Below are 16,801 nucleotides of genomic sequence, written 5' to 3'. Positions count from 1 at the left end.
TGTCATGTAAGAAAACAAAATATTTGACTGGTGATTTGTGAATTTTATGGCTGCTTGTGGTTGTTGTCTTGGTTTGTCTCAGTGAGGAGGTGAGCAGACATGGCTTCACGGTCATCGTTGACATGCGAGGCTCTAAGTGGGACAGCATCAAGCCTCTGCTGAAGATCCTGCAGGAATCCTTCCCTTCCTGCATCCACGTCGCCCTCATCATCAAACCAGACAACTTCTGGCAGAAACAGAGGACCAATTTCGGGAGCTCCAAGTTTGAATTTGAGGTAGGTCCACCCTGGATTGTCTCTTGTGATGACCTTCATACAGAATAATTTGAGCGAGCGAGCTACCTAGCGCGAGGTTGCCTTATGGGTTCTGAGACTGCTACTATAGTATTATGACTCAACCGCTTTGAATCAACCTCTTTTCCCAAAAGTGTCTGAGGAGATTTGATATCTTAATCATCTTTAGGCTATACTGAGAATATGTTTGTAGTCTCTGGAGTTGTAATGCATGAGGAAATTAGTTTGCAATGTGAATGTTTTTCTTCGTTTTTCTTCAAATGAATTGTTTACCTTCAAATTGAATGTTCCAAGGTATCGTTATGAGCCCTAGGAAGTGTTGTGTGGAATTGGAAAGTGATATTATAGCTGTGACAGAGAGAGTCCCGTGTGGGTAGGAAGCTGGAGCTGTTAAATTTAGTTCTGACCTATTTAGAGTGGAACATGGATATATGGGCCTCAGAGAGAGCAGAGTCTCAGTAAAGAGGGCAGTCTGATTAGGGACATTCAGATTGGCGTTAATCTGAGCCCACTGCTAAAGAATACACAACATACACATGAATGGGCTTTAAAGAGCTGTGAATACTGCATGTGTTGACGTTATCTCATAGGGATTTTATGTGTTATGACTGGTAACATGGCTGCAGCTATAATCCCTGGAATGTTTTTGCCCACCTTTTCAAGTGAACATTGGGCGTAATAGATCTGTTGTTGACCACTCCTCATAATCCACGTTTAATTATGTTGGTTGTGGAATTTTGATAACACAATCTATTCAGTTGGTTTAGTAACATGATAGTCATTGATAATGATATCTGCATCAGGGTGTAATTTCATTGGGGCCTCTCCCATAGAATATGAATGACGTGTCATGAGTGTCATAAAATTACATTCTACTTCTCGGATCTCCTTCCATACCTTCCTCACAGACTGCTGTTTATATTAGTGTCTGAACCCTCCCTCTTCCTCACAGACTGCTGTTTATATTAGTGTCTGAACCCTCCCTCTTCCTCACAGACTGCTGTTTATATTAGTGTCTGAACCCTCCCTCTTCCTCACAGACTGCTGTTTATATTAGTGTCTGAACCCTCCTTCTTCCTCACAGACTGCTGTTTATATTAGTGTCTGAACCCTCCCTCTTCCTCACAGACTGCTGTTTATATTAGTGTCTGAACCCTCCCTCTTCCTCACAGACTGCTGTTTATATTAGTGTCTGAAACCTCCCTCTTCCTCACAAACTGCTGTTTATATTAGTGTCTGAACTAGAGGTCGACCGATTATGATTTTTAAACTCCGATGCCGATAACGATTATTAGAGGACCAAAAAAAGTCAATGCCGATTAATCGGCCGATTTTTAAAATTTATTTGTAATAATGACAATTACAACAATACTGAATGAACACTTATTTTAACTTAATATAATACATCAATAAAATTCATTTAGCCTCAAATAAATAATGAAACATGTTCAATTTGGTTTAAATAATGGAAAAACAAAGTGTTGGAGAAGAAAGTAAAATCGCAATATGTGCCATGTAAGAAAGCTAACGTTTAAGTTCCTTGCTCAGAACATGAGACCATATGAAAGCTGGTGGTTCCTTTTAACATGAGTCTTCAGTATTCCCAGGTAAGAAGTTTTAGGTTGTAGTTATTATAGGAATTATAGGACTATTTCTCTCTATACCAATTGTATTTCATATACCTTTGACTATTGGATGTTCTTATAGACACTATAGTATTGCCCGTGTAACAGTACAGCTTCCGTCCCTTTCCTCGCTCCTACCTGGGCTCGAACCAGGAACACAACGACAACAGCCACCCTCGAAGTAACGTTACTCATCGCACCACGAAAGCCGTGGCCCTTGCGGAGCAGGGGGAACAACAACTCCAAGTCTCAGAGCGAGTGACGTTTGAAACGCTATTAGCGCGCACCCTGCTAACTAGCTAGCCATTTCACATCGGTTACACCAGCCTAATCTCGGGAGTTGATAGGCTTGAAGTCATAAACAGCTGCTGGCAAACACACAAAAGTGCTGTTAGAATGAATGCTTACAAGCCTGCTGCTGCCTACCATCGCTCAGTCAGACTGCTCTATCAAATCATAGACTTAGTTATAACATGATAACACACAGAAATACGAGCCTTAGGTCATTAATATGGTCGAATCGGGAAACTATCATCTCGAAAAGAAGACGTTTATTCTTTCAGTGAAGTACGGAACCGTTCCGCATTTTATCTAACGGATGGCATCCCTAAGTCTAAATATTGCTGTTACATTGCACAACCTTCAATGTTATGTCATAATTACATAAAATTCTGGCAAATTAGGGAGCCCAAACTGTTGCATATACACTGACTCTGCGCGCAATGAATGCAAGAGAAGTGACACAATTTCACCTGGTTAATATTGCCTGCTGACCTGGATTTCTTTTAGCTAAATATGCAGGTTTAAAAATATATACTTTGTGTATTGATTTTAAGAAAGTCAATGATGTTTATGGTTAGGTAGACATTGGAGCAACGATACGCACCACATCGATTATATGCAACGCAGGACACGCTAGATAAACTAGTATTATCATCAACCATGTGTAGTTAACTAGTGGTTATGATTGATTGATTGATTGTTTTTTATAAGATAAGTTTAATGCTAGCTAATAACTTACCTTGGCTTACTGCAGTCGCGGTGCAGGCAGTCTCCTCGTGGAGTGCAATGAGAGGCAGGTGGTTAGAGCGTTGAACTAGTTAACTGTAAGGTTGCAAGATGGAATCCCCGAGCTGACAAGGTAAAAATCTGTCGTTCTGCCCCTGAATGAGGCAGTTAACCTACCGTTCCTAGGCTGTCATTGAGAATAAGAATGTGTTCTTAACTGATTTGCCTAGTTAAATAAAGATTAAATAAAGCTGTAAAAAAAAAAATATAAAAAAACGGCCAAATCGGTGTCCAAAAATACCGATTTCCGATTGTTATGAAAACTTGAAATCGGCCATTCCGATTAATCGGTCGACCTCTAGTCTGAACCCCCCCTCTTCCTCACAGACCGCTGTTTATATTAGTGTCTGAACCCTCCCCTTCCCTCTTCCTGCAGACGGTCATGGTGTCTCTCGAGGGCCTGACCAAGGTGGTGGATCCCTCCCAGCTGACGTCAGACTTCGAGGGCAGCCTGGAGTACGACCACGATGAGTGGATCGATGTGCGCGTGGCCTTCGAGGACTTTGCCGGCGATGCCGCCCGGGCTTTGGCGCGGCTGGAGGAGCTGCAGGAGACCCTGGCGCAGCGTGACCTTCCGCGCGACCTGGAGTGTGCACGGCGCCTCATGGAGGAACATGCCTCGCTCAAGAAGAGGGCCACCAAGGCCTCGGTGGAGGAGTTGGACACACAGGGACGCAGGCTGCTCCAGAGGCTTCAGCAGGGTAGTGTCACCCCTGGAGGCTACACTAACCACGGCGGCGGGGGAACGGATGCTAACGATGGGCTCACAGGCCACCCAGATGCCCACAACCTGGTGCCAAAAGTGAGTGCCCTGCTGGACAAGTTGCATGGCACACGCCAGCACCTGCAGCAGCTGTGGCACATGCGCAAGCTGAAACTGGACCAGTGCTTCCAGCTGCGGCTGTTTGAGCAGGATGCAGAGAAGGTATGTTATGAACTAATAACAATCTACTTTCACTTTTGTGTTAATAGGACAAGGCTTGTTTCTATTCAAAGGACTCACATTTTGGTCCATATCTCTCATCCTAGCATAACTAGAGAGCCGCATCCCAAGCTCACCAGTGAAGTCTGGATTTTCACTGAGAATATTACTTCATAGCAAACAGAATGGGATAAGTATCTGCAGGAGTAATGATGCTTGTTTGCAGTATACTGTAATGGCCCATAGCCTGTCAGTGTGTCATAGATCCAGCTACAGTTATATGGATGTCATGCAGCTATCAGCCAGATGGTGATGTGATGCTTCCCTGCTGTGGAAACAAACATGTTTGTCAGTTAGTCAGAGCAAAGCTTTAATTACATCTCCCCACCACCACCTCCTCTTCCTCCTCCTCGTCCTACACCACCACCTCATCCTCTTCCTCTTCCTCCCCAGGCATGTTATTATTGTCCCCGGTTATTAAAGCATGTCCCAGAGGTCAAGTTGAAATGGTAGCTGTCACCATGAGGTTTCTTGTCATGCTAGCTTGTCTGGCGTTCCCAGTGGCAACATCACGAGTCTAGGCAGTATGACAACATGACACTAGGGTCAGGCTGATGCACAGTTCAATACAGTGGAGTGGAGTCATTCCATCTGCCTTCCTGAGAGTCCAAACATCCATGTCATCAGCCTTTAGCCCCCCTCCCTCTCTCTCTGTCTCTCTCTCACCCCTCCAGAGCTGTAAGATACAGTACCTGCTAATAGAGACCTTCTTCTGTGTGCTTGTGCCTGCCTGTGTGCGCGTTTGTGTGCCCATGGCTGTGTGTGTGTCGCGCCGCCCACAGATGTTTGACTGGATCATGCACAACAAGGGCCTGTTCCTGACCAGCTACACAGAGATAGGAGGGAACCACCAGCATGCCGGGGAGCTGCAGACTCAGCACAACCACTTTGCCATGAACTGTATGGTATGAATGTACTCTTCTACTTTACTGATGACCATAAACATTTACAATGACCATAAACTACTGTACCCCTCAGCTTTGTGTTAAAATACATTGAAGCGTATTGATAGTCGTCTATACCTTATTTATAGTAATCTATAGCTTATTTATAGTCACCCCCCTTTAAAAGGGCCACATAATGATGGGTTAAACTAAACAGTCCTCCCAGTAGCTACCACATGCAGTGTGAGGTTGAGACAAGCCATCCATCTCCTGCATGTGTGTGTTTGTGTGTGTCTGTCTGTATGTGTGCGTGTATGTGTGTGCTGCCCGCCCTGAACCTCCCTGGCTGCCTGCAGGGTTAAACAGCCCTAGCTGTGTTCTGTAGGGGAAGATGATGAATCACTTGGTCTCCCTGCCCTCTCTCCCTCCACTCGTCCTTGCCCTCTCCTGTTCCTTGCCCTGGCTGTCAGTAGTCAGTACAGGGCCCTAGCTCTGGCCCCCATCTACTCTCTGCTGCTCATGGGACCTAAAGGGGAAAATGAGGACATGAATGGAAGCCCTAGCTTTTTGTTGTACTGTATTTTTGGATCAGGATCATCAACTAGATTCAGCTGCAGGCAGATTTTTCTCTTGAGCTGGTGGTCATGGGGCTGGAACATGCAGTAATTACAAATAATTTCTACAAATTGACCACAAGAAGCCCAAACAGATATCATTTTTGACTAAAACATAATAATTTCAAATCTTACTTACATTTGTATATGATCACATCTCTCTATTATGCATGGAAATACTTGGGAACAGATTTCCTAAATTAAAATCCTTTGGAACTGTTTTTGCATTTTTTTATGTCTAACAATGAATTGAGGCTGTCCAGTTGGGGAACCTAGCTCTGGATTGTATGGTGGTATAATACTGTAAAGTACATTTACACTAAGTTGCAGTGCTCTTTCTGTATGACATTGTTTCCTTGGACGTATTAATCTATACCAGGGGTTCCCAAACCCCCCCTCCGTCCTGCATTGGGGAACATCCCGCGCCTACCACCTATGGTGGAGTGAATTTTTAGGTTTAAAGCTTATTTCCTGCAATTCTACTTGCAGTTTTTGTAACGACGTGTACTGAGAGTTGGGAAGCAAGTTCAGGGAGTGAGTGTTGTAATAAATAAATGGAACATAATACAAAGAAGAAACTCGAACAGCACACATCCAGCCGCAGGACGCCAACTGATCCCCGGGATCATCCCTGTGGCCTCCACGAACCGGATGAGGCAAGAGAGCCTGATGAGCCGGCTGAGACCTCCCCGGTTGCCTCCGTCGGGCCAGCGGGAACCTGTTCACCCAGCTGAGGCATGGGAGCCTATCGAGCCAGCTGATGCATGGGAGCCTATCGAACCAGAGGAGGCATGGCAACCTTTCGAACCAGCTGAGGCGTGGGAGCCTATCGAACCAGCTGAGGCATGGGAGCCTATCGAACCAGCTGAGGCATGGGAGCCTTTCGAACCAGCTGAGGCATGGCAGCCTGTCAAGCCAGCTGAGGCATGGCAGCCTATCAAACCCGCTGAGGCATGGCAGCCTGTCGAACCAGCTGAGGCATGGAAGCCTGTCGAACCAGTTGAGGCATGGGAGCCTAACAAACCAGCTGAGGTATGGCAGCCTGTCGATCCCGCTGAGGCATGGCAGCCTATCAATCCCACTGAGGCATGGCAGCCTATCGATCTCGCTGAGGCATGAGAACCTATCGATCTCGCTGAGGCATGGGAACCTATCTAGCCAGCTGAGGGATGGGAACCTATTTAGCCAGCTGAGGCATGGCAGCTTGTCGAACCAGCTGAGGAATGGGAGCCTATCGAGCCAGCTGAGGCATGGGAGCCTATCGAGCCAGCTGAGACGTTGCAGCCTATCGAAACCGCCGAGGCATGGCAGCCTATGGGTCCCGCTGAGGCATGGCAGCCTATCGATCCCGCTGAGGCATGGCAGCCTATCGATCCCGCTGAGGCATGGCAGCCTATCGATCTCGCTGAGGCATGGCAGCCTATCAAACCCGCTGAGGCATGGCAGCCTATCTAGCCAGCTGAGGGATGGGAACCTATTTAGCCAGCTGAGGCATGGCAGCTTGTCGAACCAACTGAGGCATGGGAGCCTATCGATCCCGCTGAGGCATGTCAGCCTATCGATCCCGCTGAGGCATGTCAGCCTATCGATCCTGCTGAGGCATGGCAGCCTATCGAGCCAGCTGAGGCATGGGAGCCTATCGAGCCAGCTGAGGCGTTGCAGCCTATCGAAACCGCCGAGGCATGGCAGCCTATCGAAACCGCCGAGGCATGGCAGCCTATCGATCCCGCTGAGGCATGGCAGCCTATCGATCCCGCTGAGGCATGGGAGCCTATCGAGCCAGCTGAGGCGTTGCAGCCTATCGAAACCGCCGAGGCATGGCAGCCTATCGATCCCGTGAGGCATGGCAGCCTATCGATCCCGCTGAGGCATGGCAGCCTATCGATCCCGCTGAGGCATGGCAGCCTATCGATCCCGCTGAGGCATGGCAGCCTATCGATCCCGCTGAGGCATGGCAGCCTATCGATCCCGCTGAGGCATGGGAGCCTATCGAGCTAGCTGAGGCGTTGCAGCCTATCGAAACCGCCGAGGCATAGCAGCCTATCGATCCCGCTGAGGCATGGCAGCCTATCAATACCGCTGAGGCATGGGAGCCTATCGAGCCAGCTGAGGCGTTGCAGCCTATCGAAACCGCCGAGGCATGGCAGCCTATCGATCCCGCTGAGGTATGTCAGCCTATCGATCCCGCTGAGGCATGGCAGCCTATCGAGCCAGCTGAGGCATGGGAGCCTATCGAGCCAGCTGAGGCGTTGCAGCCTATCGAAACCGCCGAGGCATGGCAGCCTATCGATCCCGCTGAGGCATGGCAGCCTATCGATCCCGCTGAGGCATGGGAGCCTATCGAGCCAGCTGAGGCGTTGCAGCCTATCGAAACCGCCGAGGCATGGCAGCCTATCTATCCCGCTGAGGCATGGGAACCTATCGATCCCGCTGAGGCATGGGAACCTATCGATCCCGCTGAGGCATGGGAACCTATCGAGCCAGCTAATGTATGGGAACCTATCAAGCCAACTCAGGCATGGCATCTTGTCGAACCAGCTGAGGCATGGGAGCCTATCTAGCCAGCTGAGGCATGGGAGCCTATCTAGCCAGCTGAGGGATGGGAACCTATTTAGCCAGCTGAGGCATGGCAGCCTATCGATCCCGCTGAGGCATGGCAGCCTATCGATCCCGCTGAGGCATGGCAGCCTATCGAACCAGCTGAGGCATGGCAGCCTGTCGAACCAGCTGAGGGATGGGAGCCTATCGAATCAAGGAGGTGATGGAGTCCAGGTGAGTGTCATAATGCGCGTAACGATGGTGACAGATGGTGCGCCATAACGAGCAGCCTGGTGACCTAGAGGCCGGAGAGGGAGCACATTTTATAGCAATTCTATACATTTTGCCATGTCTAATGTGTATTCATGTGATATTTGAATGACAAAAAATTACAACAATATAAAGGGCCTAAAAAAAAATAATTTAAAAACGTAGATATGGGCTAGTTGATCTGGACATTTCTGACAAGTTATTAATAGCTCTAAGGTCTGCAATGACTGACAAGACAAGAAGAACTGATGAGACACTACCCAATTTCCAAATGGCACCTTGTGCATTCTTCTATTACAACTTTCAAGAGTAAGTTCAAATCCGGACTAAGTTCCTTAAAAAAACAATTGCATTTCTTTTTTTCTGCTGACTCCTCGCCCAACAGTTTGGGAACCACTTCTCTATACAATTAAATGGTATCCTCTCATCATTTAGTATGATCTTGCTTGTAAGAGGTTTATCGAGTTATTTTGTGCTGAGCCAGCCTAGCTTGTTTTGAGAAGCGGACAGACAGACAGGCCCCATTGAGGCAGGGGGATCACCCAGACCTAGACCCAGCCCTGGTCACAGTCACACAGGCATTATTGTGCGTGACTTAGCCATCACTGTGCAGTGTCAACAAAAGGCAGGGGGATTCTGAAACAGAGGGACTGACGCCTCCTTTTCCCCAGGATGCCATGCTTCCTGTTGACTAGAAAGACTGTGTGACTGTCAGGATCAAATTTGGGAGGTAGAGCTAGTTGCTGATGATGATACTGTGAGGGTAAAATGTGTGTGTGCGTATGTTTGAAAGGGCAGATTATCACAATAAAAGCATCATGGACAGCAGCAGTATTAATCACAATGTGTTAATGCGTTCACTGTTATGAGTAAATATCCTAATATCCCAGATTCCCCAGCTAGACTAGAGTTCAGCCATTTAGGCTGAGGCTGATGATCTGCTATGATTATGTCATTTGTAGTATGCAAATGAAAAGTATGGACATGTGATGGCAGTCTGCCCCGTATGGGGGTGTTGTAACATTAAACTCTATGGTTCCACTTTGGGGAGAAACGGCCCAGAAATTCAAAACCAGTTCAATAGAAAAGCAGATGGCCATCCGATAGCGACAGAATGGAAGCCTGTTTGAAACACATAATAGAAATGGTAATGCTAGAATGGGCATGTGATGTCATTGTGGCCTAGTCTCCTAGTGTCTCCTCTCTGTGTGAATATTAAAACAAGGTAAATATGAAATAAAAAATAGCCTTTCTGTCGTGTTCCCCATTTTGGAGAAGCCAGCCAGTAACCCCAGGAGCTTCCTGTTCAAGACGTTCTCTTCTCTCAGAGTCTCTGGGCCCAGGTCTGTGTCCCAAATGACACCCTATTCCCTACATACAGTGCACTACATTTGACTTGAGCCATATGGGCCCAGGTCAAAAGTAGTGCACTATATAGGGAACAGGGTGCCATTTGGGACTCAGACTTGGGTTATTGGCGAATGCCAAGCCCTCAATTACTGTGTCAGTCTCATTGATTAGTTCTTCCTGTTCCATCCTGATCCTATCTCCTATCTGTAATGTTGCCTGTTTGTTTACACCGAAAACACAATGGAAACACTATCATTATCATGTTCACATGTCACTATACACCCGGTGTCGGACCAGTCCCTGTGGCGTAGACAAATAACTCTTGATTGCATTTGTTTTGATTTCCCCAAGTCTGGGATGATGAGATGGAAAGCGGCCACACTTCATATCTTTGCCATGCAAAAATGGGCTTTGTGACAGCAGTATAAGTGCCAGTATTTTCCTCTGTGGAGTGGACCCTCCCTGCTCAGTATGTGTGATGCTTGAGAGACAGAGGAAGGTTCTGTGGTATGCTGCTGTGTGGGTAAGCCTTGGTGGTGTATGTAATGTGATCACTCAATGGATACTATGCAGAGGCCTGGCCCAGTGTTTACTTTCCCTTTAACCCGGGTCCTCCAGGAGTTTTACATTAGGCCTGCCCTCTGCCTAGCTCCCCTGGCTAAGATACCATGCTGTCTGTCGTTTTACATTAGGCCTGCCCTCTGCCTAGCTCCCCTGGCTAAGATACCATGCTGTCTGTCGTTTTACATTAGGCCTGCCCTCTGTCTAGCTCCCCTGGCTAAGATACCTTGCTGTCTGTCGTTTTACATTAGGCCTGCCCTCTGTCTAGCTCCCCTGGCTAAGATACCATGCTGTCTGCCGTTTTACATTAGGCCTGCCCTCTGTCTAGCTCCCCTGGCTAAGATACCATGCTGTCTGGCGTTTTACAGTAGGCCTGCCCTCTGTCTAGCTCCCCTGGCTAAGATACCATGCTGTCTGTCGTTTTACATCCAGGAATGAAGACGTAGTGAAGAGAGGCTGTTATTTAACCTCTCATTTGAATGCTTCACAGATGTTGTCGGAGTCAGAGGCATTTTATCTAGCCCAGCCCTGTGTGTGTCCGTTCTGCCCGTCCGTATGTCTGACTGTTTGTCCGCGTGTGGTGTTCACAACTCGCATCAGTTTAAAAAGTGTTTGCAGACAGACAGAGATGTTGAACATTGGTCCATTGATGTTCCCTTGCTATGGATTAGTATAATGAGGATTCACCCACCTCTGTTTCAGAGCACACTGCGGTGTTGTGTGATTCATTAAAGCCTCTCATTTAGATAAAAACCAGGCTACAAAAACCTGTTTCAGCCAGGGGTAATTGAATGCTAACAGTCCTGCATGTAAAACAAACTGAATAATTAATTTGTGTTTGCTGATCTATGTCTATCTTGTCACAACAGCTTCGTGGACCAAAATGAAAGAGACATGGTGTTGATTTGGTGTTGTTTTGGTTTTAGTGTGCGAGTAGTAGGCTGACACTGACAGCGTCAGGGAGGGTATCGATCCCTAACCTTAATTACCCAGCATGCCGTAGATCTCTACAGCAGGCAGCGAGAGCTCATCAACTGTGTGTGTGTGTGTGTCTACAGCTGGCAGCGAGAGCTCGTCTCCCATAAACACCTCATTAAACCGTTGGGATAACGTTGTAGCTCTGACCACATGAAAGAGGAAGCCTACTAAAAGAGCTTCTCAAACAGGGGAAGAAGCGTGGCCATTGTTGAGCTGTACTAGAGCCAATAGGACTGGAAAGTAATGACCACTGTTTTGGTACAACACAGCCTGTGTGTGACTGTACCATACACTAGATCCCACTATTCACTTTTCTTTGGATTAAAAGCTGTACTACCACAATAAAACCCCTCCAAAGTGTTACGTTTTGAGCAGCAGGCAGGCAGTGAGGGGTGTGGCCTTAAGCCCTGTGATTATCACTGTGATATGGGTGATAAAGGAGAGGGAGAAACTCATGACCCGTGACTGAACCTCCTTTCTGTCAGGGTGGATCTCCTGCTATGCACTCCCTTATCCTCACCTCCCCTTCTCTGTCCCCACCCAGCCACACACAGTGTTGTGGGTGTCCGTCGGGGCTGACTGGGGCTGGCTGAGTGGAAGCATGTGGACATGTGGTCAGACTAGAGGGACTTCCTCCTCTCCCACGGGTGTAGCCCCTCCACTCCGCTCGGCTCGCTACGCTTCACAGGATAACTAAGATCAGCTGCCTGCTACACGCTCACCGTCACTTCCTTTAGCTTTTGATTGGCTGTGTTTGTTGGTTCAGCAGTTGGGTGACCATTTTGAAATGTTGTAACAATGTAATTTACCATTTACCATTTTTGACTTCACTGATATTCTCAGTTCTGTACACATTTCTGGCTTTACCATTCAATGTATTTTCTCGACAGGATGCAGATTTGTTTGGTTTCACAATACAGGCACTTAGCACTATGATACTAGTCCCCTTATTGTCTGTTTCCAGTTGACAGTTTACCTCCCCTCTGTTCACTGTAACGTAAGAGAGTAGAAGCCAAGGCTAGCTGGTGTTTTCATTTGGACTGGAGGGGTTCTGTTCTCTTCTCAGTGAGTAATAGTCTCTCTGGGTGATTGATTTGGACTGGGTTGTGTGTGTGTGTGTGTGTGTGTGTGTGTGTGTGTGTGTGTGTGTGTGTGTGTGTGTGTGTGTGTGTGTGTGTGTGTGTGTGTGTGTGTGTGTGTGTGTGTGTGTGTGTGTGTGTGTGTGTGTGTGTGTGTGTACAGTAGGTTGTGTTGTGTGTGTCCTGTGTTAACTTCTCACCAGCCTCCCAAGCCCTTACTATGGACGTAGGCACTCCTGAGGCTGGGTCTGTAGCCATGGCCCACCCTGTGTTGATCTCTGTCTTTCTAACCCTCCCTCAATGTCTGTCTCCCTCCCTCACTGTCTGTCTCCCTCCCTCACTGTCTGTCTGTCTCCCTCTCTGTCTGTTTGTCTCCCTCCCTCACTGTCTGTCTCCCTCCCTCTCTGTCTGTTTGTCTCCCTCCCTTTCTGTCTGTCTGTCTCCTTCTCTCTCTGTCTCTGTCTGTCTTTATGTTTGTCCGTCTACCGCCCCTCTCTGTCTCCGTCCCTCCTCCCTTCCTGCCTGTCTGTGACTCGCTCCCTGTTGTCCTCCCTCTCTGTCTGTCACCCTGTCTGTCTGTCTGTCTGTCTCACTCCCTCTCCTTCTCGCTCTCTCTGTCTTTCTCCCTCCCTCCCCCCTCCCTCCCCCTGCCTCCCTCTGTCTATGTAAATATTGGTAACACTTTAGTCCCCTCTCCTTACATAATGTCTATCATGTCCCCTCCCTCTCCTTACAGAATGTCTATCATGTCCCCTCCCTCTCCTTACAGAATGTCTATCATGTCCCCTCCCTCTCCTTACAGAATGTCTATCATGTCCCCTCCCTCTCCTTACAGAATGTCTATCATGTCCCCTCCCTCTCCTTACAGAATGTCTATCATGTCCCCTCCCTCTCCTTACAGAATGTCTATCATGTCCCCTCCCTCTCCTTACAAAATGTCTATCATGTCCCCTCCCTCTCCGTACAGAATATCAATCATGTCCCGTCCCTCTCCTTACAGAATGTCTATCATGTCCCCTCCCTCTCCTTACAGAATGTCTATCATGTCCCCTCCCTCTCCTTACAGAATGTCTATCATGTCCCCTCCCTCTCCTTACAGAATGTCTATCATGTCCCCTCCCTTTCCTAACAGAATGTCTATCATGTCCCCTCCCTCTCCTTACAGAATGTCTATCATGTACCCTCCCTCTCCTTACAGAATGTCTATCATGTCCCCTCCCTCTCCTTACAGAATGTCTATCATGTCCCCTCCCTCTCCTTACAGAATGTCTATCATGTCCCCTCCCTCTCCTTACAGAATGTCTATCATGTCCCCTCCCTCTCCTTACAGAATGTCTATCATGTCCCCTCCCTCTCCTTACAGAATGTCTATCATGTCCCCTCCCTCTCCTTACAGAATGTCTATCATGTCCCCTCCCTCTCCTTACAGAATGTCTATCATGTCCCCTCCCTCTCCTTACAGAATGTCTATCATGTCCCCCCCTCTCCTTACAAAATGTCTATCATGTCCCCTCCCTCTCCGTACAGAATATCAATCATGTCCCGTCCCTCTCCTTACAGAATGTCTATCATGTCCCCTCCCTCTCCTTACAGAATGTCTATCATGTCCCCTCCCTCTCCTTACAGAATGTCTATCATGTCCCCTCCCTCTCCTTACAGAATGTCTATCATGTCCCCTCCCTTTCCTAACAGAATGTCTATCATGTCCCCTCCCTCTCCTTACAAAATGTCTATCATGTACCCTCCCTCTTCTTACAGAATGTCTATCATGTCCCCTCCCTCTCCTTACAGAATGTCTATCATGTCCCCTCCCTCTCCTTACAGAATGTCTATCATATCCCCTCCCTCTCCTTACAGAATGTCTATCATGTCCCCTCCCTCTCCTTACAGAATGTCTATCATGTCCCCTCCCTCTCCTTACAGAATGTCTATCATGTCCCCTCCCTCTCCTTACAGAATGTCTATCATATCCCCTCCCTCTCCTTACAGAATGTCTATCATGTCCCCTCCCTCTCCTTACAGAATGTCTATCATATCCCCTCCCTCTCCTTACAGAATGTCTATCATGTCCCCTCCCTCTCCTTACAGAATGTCTATCATGTCCCCTCCCTCTCCTTACAGAATGTCTATCATGTCCCCTCCCTCTCCTTACAGAATGTCTATCATGTCCCCTCCCTCTCCTTACAGAATGTCTATCATGTCCCCTCCCTCTCCTTACAGAATGTCTATCATGTCCCCTCCCTCTCCTTACAGAATGTCTATCATGTCCCGTCCCTGTCCTTACAGAATGTCTATCATGTCCCGTCCCTGTCCTTACAGAATGTCTATCATGTCCCCTCCCTCTCCTTACAGAATGTCTATCATGTCCCGTCCCTCTCCTTACAGAATGTCTATCATGTACCCTCCCTCTCCTTACAGAATGTCTATCATGTACCCTCCCTCTCCTTACAGAATGTCTATCATGTCCCGTCCCTCTCCTTACAGAATGTCTATCATGTCCCCTCCCTCTCCTTACAGAATGTCTATCATGTACCCTCCCTCTCCTTACAGAATGTCTATCATGTCCCCTCCCTCTCCTTACATAATGTCTATCATGTCCCCTCCCTCTCCTTACAGAATGTCTATCATGTCCCCTCCCTCTCCTTACAGAATGTCTATCATGTCCCCTCCCTCTCCTTACAGAATGTCTATCATGTCCCCTCCCTCTCCTTACAGAATGTCTATCATATCCCCTCCCTCTCCTTACAGAATGTCTATCATGTCCCCTCCCTCTCCTTACAGAATGTCTATCATGTCCCCTCCCTCTCCTTACAGAATGTCTATCATGTCCCCTCCCTCTCCTTACAAAATGTCTATCATGTCCCCTCCCTCTCCTTACAGAATGTCTATCATGTCCCCTCCCTCTCCTTACAGAATGTCTATCATGTGTCCTCCCTCTCCTTCTAGAATGTCAATGTAACTATTAACCTCGTCATGTCTTCTCCCCTCTTACAGAATATCTAATATGTCTCATCCACTCTCCTTCCAGAATGTCTATGTAAATATCAACCGTATCATGTCTGTGGGGAACCGGCTGTTGGAGTCTGGGCACTACGCATCGCAGCAGATCCAGCAGATCTCAGGTCAGTTGGAGCAGGAGTGGAAGGCCTTCGCTGCTGCCCTGGACGAACGCTCCACCCTACTGGAGATGTCTGCTGCCTTCCACCTGAAGGTGGACCAGGTGAGGAGGAAGCACACACACACACACACACAACAACACTCGCACACACACATTGTGATTTTCCAGATTGAACAGGAAAGGGCCAAAACACTCTGACCCTCTACTACCTGTTCCAGCGGTGTGCTCCTACAGAGACCCACACTCTTGTTATTTTCCTCTCTCTGCCTCAATTTGCTCCACCTCCTTTCTCCGTCTTTCATCACTTAAGCTTTTTCTTCCAGTCTGTCTTCCTTTCTCCTCCTCCCTCTCTGCATTCTTCTCTCTTCACCTCTATTGTAGTGCATGAGGTCAGGTTGAAACCAGATGTCCAGAGTAGCAGGGTGGGCAGTATTGTTATAGACTACATGTTTGTGTACCCTACTGTCCGCAAGGATTTGAAGCTACTCCATAGATTGAATCTTCCCCTGCTTTGGAAGAGGCTGTATTGTAAGCCCATTTTCTATATGGACTTAGTTGTTGTCATGTGTTTTCCAACAAACTGATTCGTGTGGAGGTGTCGTATCTGATGTTTGGCTGTGTGCGGTTGGCATGTGAAGCTAAGTTTGAGTTATGTGCGTGTGTGTGTGTGTGTCTGTGTTTCTTTACCATGGTTCTAGACCTCTCTGTCAGTCTGGGGACGAACGGGGGGATGGTTGAGGAGAAACACAAAGAGAGAGAGAGAGACGCACACACTGACATTTTTTTATGACATGATGCCTATGTCTTTTATCTCCGCTCTCTTCATCCCTTCATTTCTAGAATAATCACTTGTTTTGTATCATTATTCTCCTGAAGTGCCTCTACTTTCTGTTCTACTTTCCTCTCCTCCTCTCCCTGGACAGCTCCCACAGGAACAGATGAAAATAGTTCCTATCTCTTAATGGCATTGTAGTACGCTGCTGGGATAATGCAGAGCTAATAATAATGTTAGCTAGGGCTGCCTGCAAGGCAATGTGTTGCTTTCGTCCCCTGCCATGAATGTGTAATTGACTGATATATAAAACAGACAGACAGACAGACAGACAGACAGACAGACAGACAGACAGACAGACAGACAGACAGACAGACAGACAGACAGACAGACAGACAGACAGACAGACAGACAGACAGACAGACAGACAGGGAGGGAGGGAGGGAGGGAGGGAGGGAGGGAGGGAGGGAGGGAGGGAGGGAGGGAGGGAGGGAGGGAGGGAGGGAGGGAGGGAGGGAGGGAGGGAGGGTTAGAGAGACAGACACAAGGACAATTATAAGTATTTTTCAATGGCTGTTTTTGCTATTTACACATTTTTGTATTTTAGAAGAAGTGTTTTTGTGTGCGCTAGTTACTGTGGTAGTCATGACGTTATTTCAAGTAGTAGAA

General features: G+C 47.7%; 1 protein-coding gene across 9 annotated transcripts in view; it reads left to right on the top strand.

Annotated features, from left to right (window-relative positions):
• LOC123997870 (triple functional domain protein-like) overlaps positions 1-16,801 on the top strand; it is a 176,997-nt gene that overhangs the window by 70,835 nt on the left and 89,361 nt on the right. For 8 of the 9 annotated variants that reach the window (XR_006832194.1, XM_046302506.1, XM_046302505.1 and 5 more), the window contains 4 exons: positions 83-275; positions 3,363-3,911; positions 4,751-4,873; positions 15,271-15,462. Coding sequence is in view for 8 of the 9 variants with exons in the window: in XM_046302506.1 (XP_046158462.1) it covers positions 83-275; positions 3,363-3,911; positions 4,751-4,873; positions 15,271-15,462 (1,057 nt within the window). In the remaining variant the exon portion in view is untranslated. The remainder of the gene's footprint in view (positions 1-82; positions 276-3,362; positions 3,912-4,750; positions 4,874-15,270; positions 15,463-16,801) is intronic. The other variant, XM_046302509.1, reaches the window with a different exon arrangement.

Source organism: Oncorhynchus gorbuscha, linkage group LG15 (genome assembly GCF_021184085.1).
Source record: "Oncorhynchus gorbuscha isolate QuinsamMale2020 ecotype Even-year linkage group LG15, OgorEven_v1.0, whole genome shotgun sequence".
In the NCBI taxonomy this organism is placed as follows: domain Eukaryota; kingdom Metazoa; phylum Chordata; class Actinopteri; order Salmoniformes; family Salmonidae; genus Oncorhynchus; species Oncorhynchus gorbuscha.
The sequence above is the reverse complement of the archived record's forward strand: the minus strand, read 5'-3'. Positions and strand labels throughout refer to the sequence as shown.